Below are 17,982 nucleotides of genomic sequence, written 5' to 3' on the forward strand. Positions count from 1 at the left end.
TACTACAAATTTGTTTTTCAAGCTCCAAAAACGACATAATAAATGCCGCTAACTGCCAAAAAGGCCTCTGTCCTAAATTGAAATTTTGCTGCTCCCAAAACTGCTCCCAAATCGATTCAGCCGTCTCACCCTGAGCTTGCTTCACCGCACCACACGGTCGCCCGGTAGCCGTCTCGCGAACGCTTCCCATTCTTTTTTCAGTGCCAGGACCACCGCGATCTTATCTCGTTTCACGCCGTCCTCTCTTCAGAGAGGAGGTCGTGTGGGCAGCTTCAGAAACATTGTGGCCGCTTTAGACCGGTTCTGCTTGTGGGCCTCATTTTGGTGAAAAAGCGAAGCAAGTTCGTGCACTCCTAAATTGCTTTTCTTCCATGGCATGGCGCCACCTTCTCTAGGCCTGCCTAAGCCTGGCTGCGGCGGCGGCGCTCCGCCAGTGGCTCCGCGCAAACTTGTTGCGCACATAGCCGTTCTTTCTTCGTGGTGTTCAGTCAGTTCAGTTTTAGCGGCAGAAGCAGCCGTTCGCACATGTTGTGCTGTGTCTCTGTTCACAGGTGAAAAGCGGATTATTGCAGCGCGCTTGGACTTGACCACGGCTGAGCAGCAGAAGCATTCGTTCGCTCGACTTGTCTCACTGGTGAAAAGCGGATTATCGCAGCGCGCTTGGACTTGCCGCGGTTGCAGCTAGGCCTGCCCATGTGCATGGGTGAACTTTACAAAAATGTCGAGTCAAGCCATACCCGAACGACCACCTCATCGACGACCAAACGAAAAGTGCTCTAAAAGTGAAACGTGCCATTTTGGACGAAGTTCAGCAGAAAATTAAGAGACCGACATTGCGCGGAAGTACACATAGCACAGTCGACTTCGGCGACAATCATAAAAAATGCAAGCAAAATTGATGCCGTCTGGACGACGATGTTGGCAGCGGTGAACGGAAGCGGATCCGCGCTGCCACTTACGGAGATGTCGAAGCGGCACTCTACAAATGGTTTGTAGAGCTCGTGCCAAGCGTTCTGCTCAATGGGCCGATCCTGCTAGCGCAGGCCAAACGTCGGGGTTTGCTCTCGGTCACAAGAACTTCAACCCTGGCAACAGATGGTTGCAGCGATTTAAAGACCGCGATGGGATCACATGCAAGAGCATTGCGGCAAAGCTGCATCCGTTGACGAGGACGGTCTCCAGCGTTGGATGGTGAAGCACAGGAGCCGCATTTTGAGACATACACCAAAAGAGATATTTACAACGCTGATGAAACGGGTCTGTTCTTTCAGCTGTTGCCTGCAAAAACTCTCGCGGCGAAGACTGACAAGTGCGTGGAGGGGGAAAACAGCAAAAATCGTATCACAGTGTTGGTGTGCGCGAACATGGACGGCTTCGACAAGCGGCCGCTATTGGTCATCGGCGAGCCCAAGAAACCGCGGGGCTTTGCCAAGGTGCTGTCAATGCCTGTCGCGTACACAACAACACAAAGGCGTGGATGACGGGGGAGATATTCCGGAAGGGGTTGACAGACTTTGATAAGGAAATGTCCGTGTGAAGAAGTGCAATGTGCTGCTCTTGCTGGACACTCGCAGCGCACACCATGTTAACGCACATCTGAGTGCTGTCGAGGTACTTTTTCTGCCTCCGAACACAACCGCCAAGATGTAGCCGATGGACCAGGAAGTGATAGCAAACTTCAAAGTGCATTATCACCACTGTGTCATCGAGTGTCTGCTCATTGACATCCGTAGAGCCGATAACGCTGCCGACCTGAAGGTGCCGCTAGTAAAGGTGGTATTTTTCGTAAGCGGAGCCTGGCGGGATGTGAAGTCTGAGACCATCTTCATTGCTTCGAGAAAGCAGGTTTTTTGCGGGGAAGCAGCACTGCCGAAGAAATAACAGCAGAAGCAGACATCGATGCTGCTGCAGCGGATGGTGCCGCAGCAGTGACGAGCTTGAGGCAGCTGTGGGAGGCTGCGGGCGATGCAAGCCTTGTCCCAAGCGGGTTGGATTATCTGGACATTGCCCTGGCGAATCAAGACCTCGTCGCAACGGAGGAGCTCACCACCGATGAACTCGCCGCTAGCGTCTCTGAAAAGGGAACGGCCGCAGATAGCAGTTCCTCGGACGGCGAAGGTGACGACATTGGTGCGCCTCAGCCTGGGACCGCTGGAGCAGCTCTCGCAGCTGTCGACACGCTGCGTATGTACTTGTGCTCCGAACCGGGCAGTTGCGATCTGATGGACAACGTTGAGCACCGTGTTCTGAAACGCGCGCTCGCAAAACGCGTGCAATCGCTTTTTTTCAGAAGTGTAAGTAAATTTTTTTTCTTGGTCTGCATAATGTTTGATTTTTTTAGAGTCCAGATATAGCGAAAAAGCAGTTATAGCGAAGTAATTTCAGATTCCCGCCAACTTCATCATAAGGGCTACACTGTACCAGTTACTTGCAAGCTTATGCAGTAAAGGTAATATACATAACTTGCAAGTGACGTCAGTTTCCTGTCTTCCATCCGCCATCACCGAGCACATACGTCTCAATGGCCGCGCTGTGTTACGTTCGTGCGTGGATTGTTTGGCGTAGTGTGCGTGTTTTGATTGTTTGCCTTGCGCTTATGACGAGCAAGAATCGTTCAGGACATTGTGCAGCCTGCAGTGTCGTCGGTGGTGTCGCACGTAATGGTTGAAACAACTTCGCACGAATCACCTACAGCTGCGCTCAAACTGCACAGATTTCATCGCTGATTGCTGCATAAAACCATGGCCCAATAACATGTTTGGCGCCCAGTCAGGGTTCGTTTCACCAAAGAGCTAAAAGGGCCTCTCGAAAACCAAGGTGCAATCGCTGTGTTAAATTCGGTGCTTCACTTTCGGCAAAAATCGACATCACACATAACTCCGTGGTGATACACTCGGCGAAAAGGTGAGGAGATTCGGAAGCATTACTTGCCTGTTATGAAGTGACACCCGCACGCACAAACGTTGTGCACCATCTGAGGTCCTTCCTTTACGCGCGTAGTAAGCCATGTGCTCCGCTTCTCGAACAGCTCTTTCGTGCAGTCGCACGTGTTTGTGTCACGTTTGGCAAACAGTCGTCCCCGCGTCTGTTTCTTATATTATTTTATTACACTTTTTGTGCAGCAGCGAAATATCGCACAAATCGCGTTGCGATGTGCAGCATTGACGGGAATGCGAGAGCCGCACAGCTTGAGTCGGTGTCGTCTGCTGCCATGTGCTCGGTAATGGTGGCGCATGCCACGGAATCGTATCCCAGAGTTCCGCGGTTGGCGTAGTGCAAGTTGTATAAACAATATCATATGGTCATATATCTTAATAATATGAGCAATAATTGTAAGCCGATGAAAAGGCAAAATACTCCTTGAGCCAAGCAATAACTGCACATGCAGATTTCGACTGAGTGGGGCCAAGTCTGGCCTGTCGGACACGCCCGAGTCTGGTGCAGCCGTCCCAAGCCAAGGGCAGGCAGCCGATGCGCCAGGGTCCACTTCGAGTGCAGCACCACCCGTTGCGGCACAGCAACCTGCTCAGCAGCATCTGCAGTTTCTGGGCGATGCCTCCGGGCCGTTCCGGTGCTCGCCGAGGTGGACTTCGGCAGCAGCCCCTTCCCGACGGGCTCTCCAAGAAGGACCTCGAGGCATTCCGGCGGCTCTACCAGGACCACTGTGATGCAAGTGCACTGTCCTGCAATGCGATACCTTGGGCATATCTTTTGATGTAGTAGTCTGCTTTTGAAAGCTTGGATGGGGCAAATGATTTACTTGTTTATTTTTTCACATTGATGCAGGCCTAACAGGCCCAAGAAGGAGTGGAGTCAAAACACATTTAGTATAAATTGGTTTACAAAATAAATAATGCTGCTAATAAATGGACTGGGCTACATCGCTGCACGTCTACTACATAGTCTGCAACGAAGACTAAAACTACAATGTGTGCCTTTTCAAAATCAGCCTCCTCAAAAATGAATTCAGGAAGAGCATTGCAGTCATAAAGGGTCTGTGTAAAAAAAAATAATAGGGGATAGTCATAATGCTTTGTGCGGGTGCAGTCATCTGCTAGCACCTCCATAAGGAGAGGCCACAAAGAGGCTGAGCAGCAGCAGTAGTTGGTGAAGCTTTCGGACCAAGAAAATGGGGCTGTCTTCTTTGACATCTTGCACCAAATAGTGAGCACACCTTACCGTGCTACACAATATCGGGAGTTCTGTGCACATTCAAGCTCACCCGGACGGCAGCTGCAGGAGGTGCACCGCTTCACGAAGCCAAATTGTTTGTTGTTCTGTAGTGGACGTGCGCTTTTGATCTGTCAGATGTTGAAGGAAATTGTTCATTGCTGAGGAGGTGGGACTGCAAAACTTCTGAAGTAGGCTTGTTCTGCAATACATTTCTGTTGTATTTAGCACTGCGATTATGCACATGCATCAGATATCGAAACCACGTTGTTTCCACTCTCATAAAATTAGAGACCTGTGCACCAGCCAAGTCTCTGTTTGTTTAGTGCATAAAGATGCAAACATGAAGGCTGTTTAGTGCTAGGTGCTCCGTTTTAGCTTTTTTAACACCACCTGGGACAGTGAAATGATGTGAGATAAATTCTGGATGCTCTTAGCTTGCATACAGTTATATGACTGCAATTGGAATGCTTTTTCTGCCCCGCCACGGTGGTCTAGTGGTTATGGCACTCGACTGCTGACCCGAAGGTCGCGGGATCGAATCCCGGCTGCCGTGGCTGCATTTTCGATGGAGGCGAAAATGTCTGAGGCCCGTGTACTTAGATTTAGGTGCACGTTAAAGAACCCCAGGTGGTCGAAATTTCCGGAGCCCTCCACTACGGCGTCTCTCATAATCATATCGTGGTTTTGGGACGTTAAACCCCAGATATTATTATGGAATGCTTTTTCTGGAAAAAGAACAAGCCCTGGCTCTGAGAGGTTAACATGTCACTGATACTTTCGTAAACAGTAACCTACTGTTCTCTTAAAGAGTCACTAAAAGAAATATTATTTGAGCTATTCGTTGGCAAGAAAGGCACTCTGTGATTCTTGGTGGGTCAGGACAGAAGAGAGAGGTGTCGACACCATGTCACTGCTAGGTTTGATTTAATTTTCTGTCACCTAAGCTTCACTGTGCCGTCTTCTATGAGAGCCAGGGACACTTGGCAGGTTTATAGAAAAAGAATAATAACATAATAAGAATAAAGAAATTTCACATGATCAGCCTGTAGTCCCACAGTATCACCTAAAGCAGGGTTTTCAAGATACTGTGCACCACTTAGTGGCTCAGCCATTGAGGGTCGGGTGTCACACAGGCTTTACACAGTACCTTTGTTTACAGGCCTTCTTGGAGGCTGTGATGAACCTGCACTTTTCGACTGTTGAGTCCCTGTGGCAAGACCTGTGGGGAAGTGCCAGCAGTGACTGCGGGTATGTTGAGCGCATAGTTTGACCACACTGTCATTGCAGTAGCTTTTCATTAACCTTTTTTTAAGGCAGGTAAACTGCATAACAAACATGCACAGTGAAAAGAAGATGGGCTCGCTCTAGTACCGGCCATGCTTGTACGTAGCTGCGTTTGTTGCTGGGATCTCACTGGACAGCAGCAGTGTGGCAGTAATAGCAGCACAGTTACGACTGGAGGGGCTCCAGGCCAGCTGTGCTTGTACATGCTAGCAAGATGGATGACAATTGTTGTCATGGAGCAAAAAGGCGTACTTGTTAGCAGGAGTCCTTCGTGTCCACCAACGGGAAACTCCCAGAGGTAAATGAATACAAGAAAGTATACAAGAAAGTGGCGGGGCAGGATTTGAACCTGGGCACCCACGCTCCCAAAGCGAGTGTCTTATCCACTGGGCTACCCACCCGTGCTTGCGGAAAGAGAATGCACGTCTGAACCATGCAGTGCAAAACAAATGAGATCACTTTCTAGGAAGGACTTTTGTTGTGGTGGCATGAATGAGTTGGTCATTTTGTTTAAACTCGTTCTCTGTTTGATCGCATGTTCCTGCAGGGAGCAGGAGAAAGGCCTGAGCCAGTCTAAGCTGCGCTTGCTGAGCAAGTGTGAGGCTGTGCAGAAGTTTGTGCAGCATGCCGACTACCAGTTCTACCAGAACCTGGTGGACGTCCTCATCCCCGACGTCCTACGGCCCATTCCCAGTAAGTCAATGCAAGCAACTCGGCTCAAATTTGCACATAAGGTGCACTTTAAGAACAGTTGATTGGTTTATGTTGATTGCATGCCCACATGTATGTTTTCATTTCAAAAGCTTCGCCACTAGAGTGGAGCGGTGAAAGAGGTTGGACCGACCTATAGGAAATGTGGCCGCTGCAGCGAGTCCCATGACTTTCATGCTGTCCATGGCTTCAATGCAAACATTGTGATGAGAGAACAGCATGCATCCAGCTATGGGTCATCTGCTCCTCCAGCTCCATGCACGAAGGTTTCATCTCAGCTTGTTCTGCGTCCATGAGCAGCACTTGCAGACGGCTAAAATGCGCCTGCAGTGTCCATATAATTGCTGTCACAATAAAAAAAATTTGGCTGCTCTATGTGGGGAGAGACAGTTTGTGTTTCTTCTCATAGATTTCATTAAGCGAGCACAGATTAAGGAGAAAAAGAATTTTGTTCATTCAGTCGAGAAAATGTTACACAGCAACATAATATGTATACAGAAGCAGGTCCCAAAGCTCCAGCCTGCAAGGGGACTTGCTGTTCTCATTAATCAGGTTAAAGCAACTTGCTAACAGGAAAGAAGAAAGTTTCAGACAGGTAATAACACTAGACAACAAATGATCTAAAACGTGATATCAAAATGCACTGCAATTATAATACGTACTGATAGGCTAGTTGGTGAGCCATGATATTTGATGAAGCAGCGCAGAAAGGACACGAACATAAAAAGGACGCAAACACAAGTGCTGTACTGCAACTGATGCTTTATTGTAGAAAGACCGGCCTTATATAGAACAACACGCACATGTGCACTGACAGCAGTGAGGTATAATCAAGACCAGAAAAAACAAATTGCACGAATATGACGTGTTCTCGCAAGTTTCGGTTCAACCAAAACTTGTAAAAAGAGCAATTGTGCGTTCATGCTTCCATAGCGCAAATGGAAAGAAAAATGTATCAGTCGCCCCTTGATATCATTCTCTAAAAAATCACGCCAATACCTTGAACTGTCACCACATAGTCGTTGCAGTTTTTATCAAAAACACTTCATATTTGTGCAATTTGTTTTTTGTGGTAATGATCATACTTCACTGCTGTCAGTTAATTATGATCGACAATACAGCATCAGTTGCAGTCCAGCACTTGTGTTTGCATCATTTTTATGTGTGCGTGATTAGTTCAAATACTAATGTACATTCAAACTTCATTAATACGTACCTGCTTTAAACGTTCTAACAGTTAAAAGTAGTTGCGTCGAATCCCCCACCGAGTCTCACAGAGATTATTGCATTCGCTGACTGCTTAAGGGGGGACGTGGCTTTCGTATCGCGCAAAACGGCAAAAAAAACGATTTTTTGAATATCACATTTTCAGTTTCTGTAGCCCTTTTTCTATCTGATTCCGAAATATCTTCACTCAAAACCACCTAGAAGTGCTTTAAAAAATTTGTTGCACGTGCTAAGGTGGCGATAATTGTGGAGATCGCAAAAAAACAGTGCTTTTCAAAAAATTCTAGCTCCACAACGGTACAGTGTCTGGAATAGGGAAGTGTGCAGACCGCGCCGCCGGCTCTGAGGCCGCTCCGCGATGCGCCGAAAAGAGATGCCTAGGGGGCGCTGACACCCGCTTACACGTCCGCCCGCCACGTAGTCGTCTGCTCGCCGCCCATTTACTCGGCCGTGTTTAGCGACGTGCGTTTAAATTACGCTGCGTTCTTTCTGCGACTTGCACATGTGTACGGCTTCTCTATTTGTCAGCTATGCTTGTCGTGCCAGTGTGAATTAAGAATTTCGTAAAGCGGTGTTTTTGTTTGTTTTTTGCCGTGACTGCTGTTGCAACAGACCCCTTGCAACAGATGCCTTTTGGATTTCGTGTCTTTTTTTTTTTTAATAACCGCGGTTTCTATAACATGCGGATACACGGCAACAACTTCAGCTCAAATTCTAATCGCAGGCGCCATGAAATTTCTGGTTTATCCGAAGTTGGGTTGCGGTGCCGAAATCGAGGGCGACGCCGCTTGCCGAGCACGCGGCGCTCGAGAATGAGTTATTAACAGGGCCACACCCAGGAATTTTTTTCGGGGGGTTTTTTGTGTAGAACGGCTAACTTTGGGAACTGGTGGTCGCTGTGAAGGCGTGTAAATATTAATATCGCTCGAAAAGTTAAAGCATGAAAAAACTTCAGGGGGAGGTCAGAACCCCCTCACCCCCCCCCCCCTTTAGTTACGGTCCTGACTATTAAAATGTGATCTGGTGACAGCTCTATGTTTGTTTGCATGTTTGAGGTGTTTATTCGGTTGTTTTTCTTTTATGATCGAAATGCAAGCCTCTGCTATTAAAAATATTTTTACTCCACAAATGATAGACCATGAAACATCGAATGAATTGCGAAATTGCAGCCTGAACTGTGTTTTTTCTGGAACAAACATATTGCACACTGTTAAAAAAAGACAAGAGTGAATACACAGAAGGTCCAACATGAGTCTCCGCCATTCAAGTTGTTCGTCTAAGTTTCAGGTGCTTTCTTCTTTCGCTTGCTGAAGCTCGTTCTCTGTTAAGGGACTTCGTAAAAAAATGAAGCCTGGTCAGAAGAAAAAACTTGATTACATTGTTTGTCAGTTCGTCTTGATGTGCCTGACATCCAACATGGGGCACGTTCTTCATGATTTGGAGAACTTCAGTCATGCTGTCTCGCTGAAGCTTGTTCCAGCTGAACCATATCGTGAAAACATCTTCTGACGCTTCAATAAATGCAAACAGCTGAACTGAAGGGTACAGAAGGCCTCCTTAGTCGCAGAAAGCGGTAAACGATGAAAGACCTTCATCTGCGTCTTTAGCGGATGTTAATAACATTCCCGACACTTTGTTACCATCACCCTTTTACGGGCCACATATTTGGCCAGGTAATAGGTTAACCTGGCGTCACTTGTCTGCTGTGGGTAGACATGGTCAGAAAGTTCAGACTTCTCGAGGACACTCGAAGCCTCATCAAGCTTTCCCTCATCAATTAGGGTGTCCACATGGTTGGTGGCTTCGTCCACTCCTACTAGGGACGTGAGGGCACCTCCTGCACAGTTTCCTGTGTCCAGTGCTTTGCGCAGGTTATAAAAACTTAAGCAGTTAACTGCTGTTAAGAACTGGGACGAGGTAGGATGATCATTGCAGCCGGAGAACTGCCGAATAATTCCAAACAACTTTTCGATGGGGTCTTGGCTCAGACGTGACGTTAGCAAATATTTGTATCCAACACATTCAGTCGCATATTCAAAAAGCTGCAGGGTCCCTTTCATCGTGACTCTAAGGCCTTCAGCAGTGCTGTGTGACAGAAAGCCTGCCTTTGTGGGCCCTGTGTTGGCTTCCCACCTATTAATGTAGTCCAGGGAATTCGCAGCACTTCTACTCCTTCAGAGTTTTTTCTTAGTGCTGCTGTAGGCACCCTTGAGGTCATTACAGAAATCAATTTCTGCATAAAGGCGATGAACTGTTCTTTTCCCTTAACGTATGAGCAGGACTTGGAAATTTGCTCTCGGTACAAAAAAACTGCGCGGCACTTCGGCGCTGAAGAGGGTGAAAGGCATAATTGACCTTCATTTTTTGAAATTATTCGGATTTAGGTGCATGTGTGTTTTTTGGGCATTGCCTTAAGTGATTTTGGGCATTGCCTTAAGTGTTGTTGCACACTTGTCTAATTGGTGGGCAGCTTTGATTGGTCGCACATCAACGTGACCCTCTGGCGTTTTGTAGCCCCCTTTTATGAAGCCATTTCTCACACATTTAACGAGATGGGGAAAATCTGAAGAAAAAAGAGGCGTCTACTATCTTCAGTAGGCTGCACTGATGGCGTGATAGATGCAGCCGTACCGTGTACACCAAACTGATGCCACATTGCACGGTTCCAGGATGCCCCGTCGCAAGTGACATAATCAACTCTAAGCCCTGCCTTTTCTGCTAAAACAACCGCTTCCAGAATAATCTTGGAGAGTAATGGGCCTTTACATATCCCCTGGATGCAAAACACCTAATATTTGATGCCAGGACCCGGACAAAGGTTGAAACATTACAACCATGCCGTGGTCACACGCCACACTCTTGTCATGTTCAGGAGTAAATGCGTCGAGGTCCACAAAGCATCAATTTTTCCAGTACCTGGTGCCACTCCAAAGTTTTTGGCAAGTTTCATTTCGTCTATTATCAGACCGCCGTGGCGCTGAAACTCATCCATTTTTTCAGTTTTCTTTGCAATTCCAGAGAGAACAGAGGAGTTGAAACTGAAGCTGCTCTCATACTTCTTCATGAAATTCTTGAGGCAAGTGCGGCTGGGAAGCATGAGAATCTTTTCTCGGCGTACATGCTCTCGTACAGTCTTGGGCTCTTAATACGCATTATAACACATTCCAGAACCCACTCAGAACTGTAGCGCATGCCTTTAGGTGATTTTCAGCTTGCAGCGGCAAAACATTGAAGAATGGCAGCTTTTTGTTTATGGGGAAGGCTGTCAATCTTCTTCAAGAGTACCTCTTCCTCATCTTCTCATTTTCCACTTTCATTTGTGAAATTATCTCATCTAATGCTTTCACTTTGTCCTTCAAGCGCCGCACAGCTTGCATTTTTGTTTTCATCTTTCTAGAAACATTTGTTTTGTTGGTCTTGTCTTTTTTCTCCGGCACTTTTGTTGATGAGGATCCTCCGATATATTTGCAGGCTACACACTGCTCAAGTGAGGTTCCTGTACACTTCTTGTTGTATAGGCTCCCTTCCATACTGTCAAGTTAAGTTCGAGCATGCGAACGGGAACTCTTCAAGAAATCCTGCCCTGAACATACATGCATACCATTGACAGCCTTGAGAATGGAAGCTGGGTCGCCAGCTCGTCCAGGTCAAGTTTCACTCCGCGCACAAACACTTCATGCGCCACATTATCGCCGGTTACAGTAAACAAACAGCTTCTCAACGCACATGCCACTCATGTCTGTCCCCGGTGAACACACACTGCACGCGACCTTCACGGCACACCACTGAAGATGTGTTTTCCCCAGCTGTCTGACGGCAGGGCAACGTCCATGTGGTTGAAAGGAACTCGAGGCTCAGAAGGGCTGTCGCGGACTCATCCGGCTCCTCACCTGGCAGTGGCTGCAGCACCTCGCTCAGCCGTTGCCGCTTTTTCTGGCAAATCAAGCGGTGGGCACACCTCTCCTTGGGTTTTCTTTAGGGGTGTGCGAATATTCGAAATTTCGAATATTTTACTAATAGTTTTGCTATTCTATTCGATTCGCACTGGAATTTTACTATTCGAACTATTTGAACTTCCCAAAAACAAATACAGTCAACATCCGATTAAAAGTGACCCCTTCAGATTTTTAATATGCTTCACCTCATTACATTCTCGTATTGGCGGCAAAGCTGCCTTTCAAGCTCCGTTACGGTGGAAGTTGGCCAAGAGACAGTCAACGTCCGATTGAAAGAGGTCCCTAGATTTCAATATGCTTCACCTCATTACACTCGTATTGCGGCAAAGCTGCCTTTCAATCTCCGTTACAGTCGAACTTAGCCAAGAGACAGTCAACGTCGATTGGAAGTGGTCCCTAGATTTTCAATATGCTTCACCTCATCACACTCCGGTATTGCGGCAAAGCTTTTCAAGCTCCGCTACGGTCGCAAATGTATTAACTCAAGAAAACGCTGGTTCCAACATGGAGATGAAAGATGTGCCAGAGGTGGGGGCTCAATTAATGCTGTTTTGAACCTGAAATTTTGGCAGGAACTCCGAAAAATCGGTCGCCGAAGCTTTTTAGCATCCAAAATTTCAGATGTTCTTACATATCGACGTCGTCTACGAGGCAGATTTGAAACTCCGAACCTGAAGGACACCCTTGTCCACCACATCAGTTGGGCCTCCACAGAAGTTGAAAGAGGAGGAGAGGCTGAGGAAATGGCATCTTTGCCTATCACGTGTAAAGTGTTGTCGGCAACACTTTGGTTGCATGAAATCATGTACGTAAATACAATTCGGCCTCTACATTGCCTGTTTCTTGATAAGACAACTATGAAACACCACCCCGCCAGATTCTTCATCAACCTAGCGAAAAAAACACTTTCACGTTGCTATCTCATAAGAATATGCTTAGGAATCCTCTCTAACTTTTTTTCCTGCAATTTCGCTTCGAAGTATTCGAAAATATTCTAGAAATATTTGAATTCGCTTCGCACCCAAAATTTTGCTATTCGCACAGCTCTAGTTTTCTTTCCTGGGAACGGGCTTTGATAAGTAGGCAGGCACATTGGGAAAGATGGTGGGTACGGCGCCAGGTAGAAGGACCGGTCTCGTTTCTCAAGGCGTACAGTTTTGCCCTCAATAATATGTTCAAAGTGTCGTGATACAAACTGCTTGTCGAAGTGAAGCTCGCAGACGGCTGCGTTGCACTCAAGCGGCTTGTCTGCTCTCGGAATGTTGCGCTGCCACTGTTGAAATACCTGCGCTTCTTTGGGCACACCGAACAACGACAACTTTTCTTTGCATGATTTGTACCCGCTCTTGCAACCGGGTACAAAACAGCGACTCTGTCGTCGGCTCATCACCGCTCCTCAAGGCATCATTTAAACGAAAAAAACAACACGAAAAGCCCGCACAACGCACAGTCCAGTATGCAAGCATGCGCTTCTCGTGGCGGCTTGACGTGTATGCGGGAGAGCGCGCACCTAGCGGATGCATCGCTAAGCTGCCTCAGGGGTTCCCATACGCGCCGCTTGGCGGTGATCACACTTCAAGTATTCTAGGCACTGTAGCAACGGTACAACCGGGCGCCGCCATTTTGAGCTCGTGGCAAAGAGCATTTCTTCGTTTTCAAATTCTCCGCCTCAGCTGGCTCCTCCCTTCGAAAACAAGCGCACAAAAAGCAAATCTCTGAAGGTCGTTTCGAGGCCTCCGATTGGCCGCGTCCGTCATGTTGCTCCAGCACGCCTCGTCATTGGTCCGATGCTCGCTCCGAGAGGACAGCCGTCTGCTGCTTACGCGTCGCTATGTTACGACTGTCGAAAATCGCGCTACTTAGTGACGCGTTCACTCGTTCTGTGTGCACGGGTCGATGATGATTTAGAATATGATTACTCTGTAGTTTGACAGCTGCAAGCGGAAGCGCAGTCATCAGTGTACGATAGACGATAGCGTGCCGCGCTCGTCGCTAACATCGCAGACAGGGGGATGAAACTTCGCGGTTTTTCTGTCCCGTGATCGCAGCGATCCTAACGTTTGGGGGCTGCACTACACCATGAGCATAAATGAACGTTGTTGTTCCATTTTATATTTATTTCCAGGTTACTTATTAACTCCAGAATTTTTAATACGCAAGTGAACCTAAAGGTTGCAGTTCGAGATTGCGAAAATAGGAGTGCCACCCGGAGTGGAAAAAGGGGAACTGCGCCGTCCTATCTCTCACGGCGAAAAGGGGGCGTTTCTTGTCACGCGCCTATGTATGCTACGGTCTCCCAAAGGCCGCTTTACCACCGTAAAGCTTGTTTCAGCGAAACCTTGCAAGCTTCAGCGAAACAGACGCATGAATGGATTTGCGCCGTCATAACAATCGTGCTGTGCTGAGTGGTGTCGAAATTCTTTCGGATCCGGGCGGACGACAGGTACGATCTGTGAACTTGTGTATAGTATTACTGTTTGTCTTTTGTCTTCGTATGGACTGTATATGCACTGGCTTGATACCTACTTATTAGCATGCGGGCATGTGCGGTGCATTTTGTATGCGACTAAAAACGTAAAAATTCAAGTTGTGGTTTTACTATATGAATGCTACGTTTAGGCAATAAAACATTGAAACAAACTCTGCTCTTCATTCTGTCTAATTTATGTGTACACGTAAACAAAAACAAAGTGCTAATTAGAATAAGGTGTGCAAAAATAGGTGGATGGCAAATCTTCATCAACCAGAAAGCAATGATTGCCGTATTGATCATGTGGCGGGTTGCGCAACAGGAAGAAGGTCGCGCGCTCACCATCAGAATACCTTCCACTCACTAAATTCGGCTTGCTGGTGCATCCCAATTGATTTGGCGCTAAATCCCCCCCCCCTGCCACTCGGATCCTCAGTCCTCATCAAGATGGCGTCCCCCAGTGCGTGTCTGCAATGCGCCGCCATGTTTTAGTACCGCCCCCAAACACCAGGCGTTCGTCCGGCGCTGCGAGCAAATATTGCATTCCATGGATGGTAATTGCCGCGAGATCGGGCTACAGGTGGCAGCACCGTCGCCACGCTAGTGTGGATAGGCGGTCGTCGGGCATATACAAACGCACACAACAGCGCTTCGTTGTGAGCGATTTGACCGATTTCCGGCAAATAAAATGCGTTGACTGCAGCTTTCTGGTAATATGTGCGCCCTTCATTCCCGAATAATGCACGAAGCGCGCCGAACGTTACTATTACTTGTGAGAGAAGCGCATTCTGCCAACGAACGGGGTTGCTTGCCTTCGGCAACAGTCGTTTTCGCAATGGATGACGTTTTCTTGTTGTTTTACTTGTACATGTTTAGCTCGTGTTGCACCTACTACGCACTGCTGTAGTGCGACTGAATTAAGTATTTACTTCTTGTCATCTGGATACCCCCAACAAAAAGAAAGCCCGTATTCCTGCACGATGAGTTCAAATAGCACTTTGTGCACTGTGCTCAAATATTCATCCGCATTTCTTATTCAGTTCTCCAATGTAGGACAGTTGATAGGTTTACTGAGGAAAGCTACGTGGCTGACAGCGCTTTAGCGCTACAGAGCGTTTAACACGCACACGCTTGTTTTATTCCAGTAACAGTACAAAAAGGTAACTGTACAGCACGGAACTTTCTTCGATTAATTATTTGCACGGCAGTAATGGAACAAAGGCCAGTTATTTCACGGGACCAAAGTACGTTTTTCACAGAATAATGTCCGCTGCCTTCCGCCGATCTTACAACATACACAAACACTCAAGATAATGTAAAGAAAAAAAGATGTGGCTTCGCGTGAATTACTATGACATAAAGTAAGACGCGTTGGGATTAATTTTGACCATCGGGGCTCTTAACGCGTACCTTATCTAAGTAGACGGGTGTTAGGGTGTTTTATATAAATTTCGCCACAAGTTAAAATTGCGCAAGCAACTCAGTTAGAGATTTCCCTACATTCCATATTCTGTTCTTTTTAGCGACAATTTAAGTACCGAAGTGTCAGACATGACTTGACAGAAATATATATATATATATATGTGTGTGTAGTGTGACCAGGACCATACACAACTAAAGCGCATTGCGTAACTATAAACGACAGCCCCGAAGTTATACACCAAACCACAACACGCAAGTGCATGAGAGCCTTTTTTTTTACCACCGAGCCGCTAAAATGCTATATTCACATGAGATTTAATACTTCTCATCTTTAGGACAACGGCAAGTGCACTTTGCAATGCGCTTGAGCCACAGAGCGGCACCTACACTGATATAACTCTCATGAACGGAGGGTACGACGACCACACACAGCACTCTCTACAAGTGCACTCACTGATTTTATTACATTACAATATACAGCCGATCACAGCCAAATGCTTCTTTACATCGTGTTAGGCATACGTACGAGCGGTTAAAGTTGCACTAACGCAACGGAACAAACCACCTTTTGAGGACCTTCATGATGTACGCGCACATGCAAACACAGCATGGCTAGCAGACGACGCGTGGAGCAATCCACACTAGGCGCGGTTCAGTCGGAAGCCGCGAGGTGACGACTCCACTCGATCTCGCGGCCAATAGGAAGTTTCACTCCCTGTCACAGATGCGCGTCTCGGGTAGAATCTCAGCTTGTCAGCACTTCGTACTCCGTGATGAAAAACTTCGCGGGACTACTCTTTGTACTCGCGATCGAACATGACTTGCTTTGAAACATCGAGCACCACGGCCACGCACACCGCGACCGAGCTTACTGCTCGGAGTCGCGGCTAGGCCTAACTCCGCTCACGGCACTGGTTTACGAGACGAATCCGAACTTTGCGGGCAAGGGCATCGCGCTAACAGACAAGCCGCACTGTGCTCCGTCACAAGCAACAAATCGCATCGTCCGCTGGCTCCTCGAAAGTGCGGATGGGCATTTTACGAATCGGCAGCGGACCTCCCGGCCAAGCTCGTCGCGCATTGACCGCTCGGAACAGCGGCTAGCAATTTCGCGCGTCGGTGCCGCAAAATGCGAGACCAAGCACGTTATGCGCGTCGATGTTTCGTCGCCGCAGCTAGGAGCATTGTGCATTCTCACCGAATGCCGCCAGCCAGCATATCGTGCGCCGACTTCGCGGACCCAGCGGCCGAGTACATCGGCTTGAAAGAAAGCGCTGGTGATGCAATTTAGCACGCTTGGATTCGTGCTCGGTATCGCCGCTAGCTCTGATGAATCTTCTAAAATAACGAATGCCTCGCAAATTACCGTTTCCGCGACCGAGTGGATGATGAAACACATCACAGGCGAGGTTTGCAAATGAGCGTGGCGTGTGTGAAGCAGGGAGTTTAATTTATATCCGACCAACTCGCGTTATTGAATAAACTGCTCAGATATTTGATCCCAGAAATGTTTGCAATAACTATGCCAATTTTCATCGAAACCTACGAAGGAATAAGAAAGTTGGTACTGAATGCCACATCCCCCACCTTAATTTTATTTAGAAGGTCACTGGAAAGAATGACCTCCGGTACGCATCCATTGTTTGTGATGGAGACAGTGATACTTTCCTCACTCTTTCTGAAGAAAGAACGTACAGATTTATTCCACTCGCTAAAGAAGACTATATAAATCATGTCAAAAGAGAGGTTGGGTACAGCTCCCCAACACGTGTCAAGAAGCAAGAAGGATCAACGACTAGGAGCATGGGCAGCCTGACTCAAGACCTGATTAAAAGACTGACTAGTTGTTATGGCATGGCTGTCCGTGACAACATTGGCCTGACGCAGGACTTGATCAAAAGGCTCACCAGCTATTATGGCCTAGCACTGCGAAGCAACACGGACGTCGAAGACATGAAGAAAGCAGTGATGGCCACCTTTCATAATGTTTCATCGACAGGTGCAGAACCTCATCACGAGCTCTGTCCTTCCGGTGCCCGCAGCTGGTGCAGGCACCGTGCAGCAGAGGGAAGCCACAACCTCCACACACGTATAACCTGCCCAACAAAGTTGTTGAAGCGTTGCGGCCAGTGTATCAACGCCTGTCTGACCCTCAACTGCTGGCTCGTTGCAGTGGCAACAAGACAAAATGCCGCTGAAAGCCTTCACTTGGTGATTTGGTCACTAATTTCTAAGCAGCAGCATGCCTCCCTCTTCACTGTGGAAGTAGCAGTCCATGAGGCAGTTGCAAGGTACAATGCAGGCAACTTTCAAGCTTACACCAAGATTTGTGCTGCAATGGGTGTGCAACCTGGGGCCCTTACCCTCCACAGGGCTGCTGAAAAAGACGCTCAGCGAGCAAGGAAGTCATCGCACATGCATGAAGTGAAAGGGCAGAGACGCAAAAGGTTGCCTCTACACAAGGACACCAAGGACTACAGTGCTGGTGCGTTCTAACAAATGCAAACAACTTCGCAAACTTTGATAGGCTTTTTCTCACAAGTGTGTTTTGGACATTGTGCATTGCTCGTGGAAAGAGTAGCACGGGAATGACTGGACCGATTTTGCTTCTGTTTTTTTTCCTGAATCCCTGAACACTGCTTGTGGGTACGACATTCTTCAATTTCTTGTTTATGGCCCAGTTTTTTTTGTAGATGATGATTTCTCCATCATCGACAATATGTGTCGGCAGCCATGATG

The 17,982-nt window shown here is 47.5% G+C and overlaps 1 protein-coding gene across 1 annotated transcript in view; it reads left to right on the top strand.

Moving 5' to 3' along the window:
* Positions 1 to 17,982, top strand: part of LOC119377023 (transcription factor RFX3-like) — a 258,351-nt gene that overhangs the window by 72,829 nt on the left and 167,540 nt on the right. The window contains 5 exon segments of the mRNA XM_037646658.1: positions 3,389 to 3,558; positions 3,561 to 3,596; positions 3,599 to 3,669; positions 5,333 to 5,421; positions 6,005 to 6,150. Coding sequence (XP_037502586.1) covers positions 3,389 to 3,558; positions 3,561 to 3,596; positions 3,599 to 3,669; positions 5,333 to 5,421; positions 6,005 to 6,150 — 512 coding nt within the window.

This window comes from Rhipicephalus sanguineus, unplaced genomic scaffold (genome assembly GCF_013339695.2).
Source record: "Rhipicephalus sanguineus isolate Rsan-2018 unplaced genomic scaffold, BIME_Rsan_1.4 Seq320, whole genome shotgun sequence".
In the NCBI taxonomy this organism is placed as follows: Eukaryota; Metazoa; Arthropoda; class Arachnida; order Ixodida; family Ixodidae; genus Rhipicephalus; species Rhipicephalus sanguineus.